General features: G+C 45.5%; 1 protein-coding gene across 1 annotated transcript in view; it reads left to right on the top strand.

Moving 5' to 3' along the window:
• Positions 1 to 7,512, top strand: part of ADAMTS17 (ADAM metallopeptidase with thrombospondin type 1 motif 17) — a 252,778-nt gene that overhangs the window by 169,512 nt on the left and 75,754 nt on the right. Inside the window, exon 15 of the mRNA XM_019533183.1 lies at positions 6,919 to 6,999. Within this exon, the coding sequence (XP_019388728.1) occupies positions 6,919 to 6,999 (81 nt within the window). The remainder of the gene's footprint in view (positions 1 to 6,918; positions 7,000 to 7,512) is intronic.

The raw sequence follows: 7,512 nt of genomic DNA, 5'->3' as shown, positions 1-7,512 counted from the left end.
AGTCGTGCCTATTACCTCCATGGCGATTCTGTAATGTTTTTAGGTTGATCTTTCCAACAGCTGGATTTGTGTTGCTGGGATAAATCTGAGAATGAATCCATGTAGAGATGCGTGAGAATCTCTTCTAGCCATGGGGTGGGGAGGGGAACTGTATTACATTTTAGTGAGAAAATAGCCAGAAACAGTAAGAGTTTTGATGGGGCCAAAAATGTATTTTCTTGGTTAGAGATCATTTTTGTTTGAGCTTTTGGAAACTGCTTTTTTACTAAGAACACCTAAAATTGTTGAAACTGAAAGAACGCCCTGATTCTTAAATGTTTTGCTCCTCATGCTCGCCCTTCTTTTCCCTTTCTCTCAGTGCAGACAATGAGAATTGCCTTTTGGTTTAGTACGATTCCAGGCCCCAGTTTGTGCAGAAGTTGAATGCCATGTGAGTTAGTCCCGCGGATTTCCACACCGACGTAAATGTTTTGCAGAATCAGGCCGACGAGGTTCTTTGGGTGAATCTAATATCTTTTCTTAGACCAACTTAAATAGTTGGAAAACAAATGGCAGAATCAGGGCCTTCATCAGTTTCCTTTTCTGAATCTGATGAGTTGGCCCAAAGCTACAGGGTTTGGATTTCAGACACCCCAAGGGAACACGTATTTGGCTAAGGGAAAAAGGGCTTTTTTTTAAATTAGATGCTTAATAAATGTTTGTTTAAAAAAAAAAAAGATTTTACAGCATCTAAATTTGGGGCCAGATGTAGCAAACAATGTAGAATAAGGACAGCAAAGATCATACCCTGAGTGTTGAAATGGCTACACGAGTGAATGGTGGACTGCCATTGAGTGCTGCCATCAAGACCAAGTATCCGTGCAACACCGAGACTCTGCGAGCTATGAAGTGCTGCTATCCGTTCTGAGAACCGCGTCAGCACCGGGGCCACATCCTGCAGCTGCTCTCTCCGCGGATCGCTGTTGTCTGCAGAGTCAGCCCCTGTATGTCCTGTGATTGCTCACCAAGCCCTATTCCTGGGACTAAACCCCTGCCTCCTCCTTTCTGTTTCTCAGTAACCAGTAGTCACTGTAAGAAGGTTTCCACGTGTGTGATGACAAAGGCAAAGGCTGTTCCCAAGTGTTTCTCATGTAAGGTGCCCAAATGTGTGTAGTGTCAGCGGGCAGATGTTTGGTGTTGGTTTTCTGTCCTGCTCCTCCTCTGGTTGGGCTGGGTGTGGACTCTGTAGCATCTGAAAAGCCATGGATAAACTTCAAGGCCTTTTACTGTTCAGCTCAACTTGCTGAATTCAACACAAGGGTCGCTCTTTATATACTGACAGAAACCCAACCATTCGTGTATCAAGCGTCATGCCTCTGCCAGCCCGTCTGTAGTGTCTCGGAGGGGTGTTCATGGGTTCGTTCTGATGCCTGTCTCAGTACAGTGCCTTTTCTAAAGACCATCTCTGTCCCTCTGCCATCATTCCCAAGGACAGGTAGAGCACCAATAAACGGGACAGGTACCTAGCTAGTGTAAATTTGGAAGCACAAGGAGCCCTGACAGTTCACCATGATTTTCTTCTTATGACATCCCCATCCAGACTCGGGACCACCCTGAGACTGCTTAGAGACCTGCTATCCGAGGCACTATTTCTTTTTTCTTGCCTGCATCTGTATTAATTTTCTTGGCCAGGTGAGGCTTTCCATTGACGGCCTTTGTCCCACAACCCAAAAGAAGCCAGTTGCTTGTTTGGCTTTAAATTTAAGTCAGCCCTCTAATAGCAGAAAAGCAGCAAATCAGCTCTGCAGATTGCTGGAGCGATAGCTTTCTGGAGAAAACTGCACTTCATTAGTAGCTTCCAGTTTAAATATACTGAAAAAAATCTCAAACGTTTTACTAGTATTGTTACCCTTTGCTGCAGTGCCTCTGAAGAAGGAAAAAAAGGGAATGCAATGAGGCTAGAGTTCTGGAAAGAAGCAGTTTTCTTCTAATCCTGCTAATCGCATAAACCTATGGATACTGAGGACAGGACAGAAGCACTGAGCACCATGAACAGCTTTGTGGGCTTCTGAGCAGGCTGCGCTTAAGAGGAGTCAGCACAATACCGATGTGACACTCAATAGCAATGCCAGCAGGCTATGAAATGTATCCATGGCTTCACAAAGAAATGATTGTCATCCAGGCCCTTTGTCCCATGGCTAGAAGTGAACAGTAGTGGATTACTAATTGTTGAGGACCTTCATGGACATCACTGGCACCACTGACACTAATTAAAGGCCATGGGGACCGATGATAAGAACAAACATATGCAACAGCTCCTTTGTTCTGACAGCTATGTCTGCATGATCCTGTAGCAATGCAGGTGAGCAAAATCATCCCAGCATTGACCCTGAATAAAGCAAAATTAAAGTTGGAGCAGTTTTGCCACACTTGTATTGCTACAGAGTCATGCAGATGTAACAGCTGCTTCCTTCCAGTTTGTATCGACATCCTTTGATAACAGTGCAGTTATTACCACTGTCTCTGCTCAGGCTGCCCCTGTCTTTGGTGTCTCTTTACAGAGAATGAGACCCTGGGGCAGTAGGGCTGAGTATCTGCTATCCCTGTTCAGCAGAGAAGTAGGGAGCCCACTCTCCATGGCCATCTGCTTCAGAAAGAGACTTTTTATGATTTGGCTTATAAGGCGGGCATACTGGCTTTGCCCCACCAAACTGTGATATGTATTGAGGGGGAAAGATATGAGGCATCTTGCCCAGAGATCACCACCTTCAGCCATGGGATAATGTCCCCGTCACCTGCGAGTTTACCTGTCAGTATGATGCAGCCTAGCAGACCCATTTGATAGTAGTTCATTGTCACGCTAAAATTCACGCTAACTTTCTTTTCTTTCTGGACGTTGTTAACTGTGCCTAAGAAAGGGATCTCCTATGTGAGCTTGCTTTCCTCTCACAAATCTCTCCAGCTTTCACATGAAGATACGGTAGCCATTATACACACATTAATCTGCTTGATGACAAAGCCATCTCTTTGTTCTCGTGTCTCTCCTAATACAAGTTACACCATATAATTTGTATCTAGGATTCGCTTCAATCACGGCGTTACATTCCTGAGACACTGATGTAATGCAGATTATCCAGAGAGATCATTGCATGCCAAAATAACTGTTCCTAAGGTGGAGTACAGTACATATAGCTCTATAAATTACCAACTAATGAAGTTCTCCTGTTGTACTTTTGAAGCTTCATCTTGAAAGCCTGAGTTATGGATGAAATTACTCAAAATGTGGCCTGATGGTTGCCAAATCTCATCAGGATTTAAGCAGCTCCCCCATTGAAACAGAGTTTTAACCCACGCTTGCAAACGACAGCGTTGCAAGCAATTATCCTAAGACCAGGCCTACCTTTGAGACTCTCTTAAATCAGGACCAGCACTGAATCCAGTTTTGGGCTGACTACCTGACACCTGATGATCTTTCTGGCAATCTGCAGTTACAATTTAAAGACAACGTTCATCGCAAAAGAAAAACAAAAGGAAGAGAGATGTTTTGCGTGATATCAGGGATATCCCTTGAGCCACAATATGTTACTGGCTCACAAGCTGGGGCTGGAGTAGTGGTATCTATTGGAGCTTGTGGTGAATTTGCATGTGTGATGCATGTAGGGCATTTGCAATAGGATTTGGCCGCTAATGTACACAGTCTTGCTGGGATTTGCAACTTAGAGCTTCAGGAGCTTTCTATGGGACATGCCCGAGAAATATATTGCATCCCCTTGAAAGGACAATTCAAATTCATACCGGCACGTAGGGGCTTAGAGTTCTGCTTTGTTCATGAAAGGAAAACAGAAAGTCAGCAGTCAGTCCTGTGCCATACATCACAGTGAGCCAGTACAGCGTGTTTCTTCTTATTCAGGAGCTGCGAATACAACCCCCGGTGCCATCAGGCAGGATTCAAACTTACATGCAGAGAAATATCTGGTAGAAGACCAAATTAAACAATCTCCCAAACGAAAGCCCTATTAATAGCTTCAGCTCGGCTATTTGCCATTTTTGAGAAGTCAAGCACGAGGCAGTGCTTCCCCGTGGTGTTTTATGGTGCCACAGCGGTGAAATAAGAGTATGTTTGTGGCATCAGCAAAACCTGAAGAGCTTCAAGAGTCAAGAGCCAAAGCCCTTCCACGTTGCTAGGAGTCCTTCAACAGATTTTAATATTTCGTTTGGATTAGGAGCTTAGCTCTGTGCGTTTCTGATTCGGTGCACAATGTTCAAAAAGCCAGAGTGAATACATTGACAGATACCGAGAGCTGGGGCATGTTCCAAAGCGGCTTCCTAGCGGTGGTGGCCTGGTGTTTCCGAACCGACTTGCAGCGAGGGCCTGCCGTTCAGCACTCCTCGCCGTGCGTTTCCACCTGACAGTAATTGCCCGTCGGGCTTGTATGCAGATGCATGGGGTGTGGCGAGAGAGAGCTGACATTTTAGAACGAGCTGCTCTGAATGTAATTTAGTATCTCGACCAACAGAAAGAAAAAACCCAACTCCTGGCACTATGCAGGTTAATGTCCGCCATCTGTTTGCTTTGATTTTTCATGGATTGTGTTCTCTCCGTGGAAGCCAAACCTTAAAGGTGTGGTCGTTCCTGACAGACCGTGCTTTGTAATTAGCAGAATGCCAAATTCATCAGTCTGGCCCAAGCACTGGGACTCTGCTCACTGGCCTGCTGCCGCTTTCTTTTTGTTTTTCCTGCATGGGAGGATGTCCCGTTTGGGAGGTAACCCAAGGAGAAGCGAGCAAGTTTTTGCCTGGGTTGGGACTAGAGAGGCAAGCAAGAAAAGGTGCAAAACGGCAATCCACAGGTAACAGCCCAGGGTTGCAGGTGAGGCCAGCGGACAAAATCAGCTCCCTACTCAATATGCCTTGCAAAGCCCAGGTGAGTCTCAGTAAGGGTGAAGTGATCAGCCGTGCCCTGCCTCACCTTTCCATTCCCACCACCCCCCCATTTCACCACTTTCCACGGCGTGGGGCTTGCCAAGTCTGCCAGCGCGGCCTTTCTTTTGCCTGTTTCCCCTCCGATAAGTGGCAAACCCATGGCAGGTCATTTGTATTTCCCCTTAAAATAAGCCAACTTCAGCAATTCTCCGGCGTTAAGGGCGCTTTCTCTAGGGTGCCGTCTTATTTTCAGAAAGGCAGGGCCAAAAGGGGCCCAGCTAATTACGCTATTTAAAACAAACCAAACAAGGAAGGTAAAGCTAATTACTTACGCTTTAAAAGAAGCAGTGGGGAGGGAGAGAGGGGAAAAAAACCCCATGGGAAGAGCCAAGCTCCACACTGAGAAATGAACTGGGTGGCCAATTAGAGAGGATCAATCATAGTCTTAACAAGATTAGTGTCAGTGACACAGGCCCAGCTCCTGGGCTTTGAATCAGACCCTAATGCTCTTCAGCCTTTGCTTTAAAGGTATTGCTACCACCCCGTGGAACATGTGTAATCCCAGATGGCCCCGGCATGTTTCTGCACTGGCTTCTCTGATCCTGCCGTACAGATGGAGCCTAGATTACATTTCCCGTTAACTTGAAGAGCCACCCGACAGCTTTTGTTATGCTGCGGTCTGCCTGCAATCAAAAGCAGCCTGACCAGACCCGAGCATTGTGTATGGGAGGGCACGTTGCTTTTCAGTCTGATAGCTGCAGCCCCTTTGGGTTCAGGACCGCTGGAACTGGAAGTGTACAGGGTCGCTCTAAATTACCCCCCATCATCTTATTACAGCAGTGTATCACTGAGTATTTAATGACCAACGGTCTGTAGGCTTGCACAGTTGACACTGGCTGTAATAAAAAAGTTTGCTCTTCCTTTGTTATTTCAGTTAATATAGGTCCAAGCCTCGGAGGTGGAAGCAGAATGTAGAAGTGAATGGCCCCAAAATTCAGTCGAGGCTGTCGCTAAATCACTAAATTACACCTTTGCAGTGAGGAGGTTTTAGGAGCAATAAATAAATCAAAGCAGCATCAGGCAGGCAGCTTTTTTGATATGAAAAATAGTTAAAAATTAATGGTAGCCCTCGCATAATTAAACATTAAACCCCCATGAGAGGGAAACCCCCCCCCCCCGCTGAATGTCATAAAAATAAAAGCCAATACTTTCTGTAACAATACAATGGGATTCTGTAGAAAAGTCTTAAGAATGTAGAAGGTCAGAAGCTCAGTGGGTTTAAATGGACAGAGTTCATGGATTTGGCGTGCAGGATTTAATGGTGAATGAGATCAGCCTTGTAGGGTTTTTCAACCACCCAATAGTATTAAATCCCAGCTGTAGAAAATTGCTTGATTTAAGGGGAAGGAGGTCACCGTCCATTAAATCGCAAAGGCCTAACATGCAAATGAAAATAAATATATTCCTACCAGCCCTCAACCTTGCTTCCTGCCGTTTAGTTAAGAACCCTTCCTCCTAGTTTCCCTTAAGTGCATGGATTAAAATGCAGGCTTTAATGCAAAGCAATCACTTTTTTTTAGGTAAAATCATCAAACACAAATGTCATTTCAGAGGCCCGCCAGCTGCCTTCCCATGATGTGCATACAGCATTGCTGCTGGCAATCTCTTTTTTTGCTTCGGCTTCTAGAAGGTGCCTGACATAGTCCACACACGAGCAGCAAACAGTGCACAAGAAGCACGTGTAATTAGGCACAAGCACAACCCGTAGCAATCACAGCTGAGGAGCGCACATGTATTTTTCCCCCTCCTCAAGCCGCGGCGATTAGTCACAGCAGTGCAAGTCCCAGCATTGAAACTTGGCTGCCAAAACAGTTACTGCATTTGAAGTGTTTCCCGTCCACAACAAGACATGAAAATGAGTTGGGGTTTTATTTTGTGCCAAGGAGATACTAAATTACTGGATGCCTCTGATTGCGTGTGAGATACTCTCATCCATGTGTCCTTTTGTTGCCCCAGGTTATATCGAAGCAGCTGTGATCCCCGCGGGTGCTCGCCGGATCCGAGTGGTGGAGGATAAACCTGCTCACAGCTTTCTGGGTAAAACAGAAAGAAAAAAAATTTTTGCTTCTAAACTCAGCTTTTGCTTGTATTATGCCAGCTCTTCTCATTGTGATGGAGAGGAGGAGGATCCTGTTTCCAGGAATCAGCTGTTGTGTTTCTTCTTGCAATTTTTTACCATTTCTTTGGTTTGGTTTAGGGGTGGTTGCTAAAACGTATGTTTATAGGGTGCTGGTTAGTCCTGAAGGGATCACAAGAGTCCTTGGGATGCACTTGACTCTAGCTTGGGACACAGAAGTTGCCAAATGACATGCAACACAACAGGGCAGGGCAAAGAGTAAAAAAAGAATGAAACAGCGGCAGGAATGCCACTAGGAAGAGCATAGCACCCCGTTCAAACTGGAATTGAACTGGGACTTCGTAGAGCATACCCCTGTCATCCTCTAATACTACATTTTCCTTTCATTTTACGCCCAATCCCTGACCCTGGTTCAAGTCCGAGATGGGCTGTTTGCAGCCATCAATCTATTGCTTATATTGTTCTGAATTTCC

Source organism: Crocodylus porosus, unplaced genomic scaffold, assembly GCF_001723895.1.
Source record: "Crocodylus porosus isolate Cpor-Errol unplaced genomic scaffold, CroPor_comp1, whole genome shotgun sequence".
NCBI classification, from domain to species: Eukaryota; Metazoa; Chordata; order Crocodylia; family Crocodylidae; genus Crocodylus; species Crocodylus porosus.
This window is presented reverse-complemented; position numbering and strand designations above follow the sequence as displayed.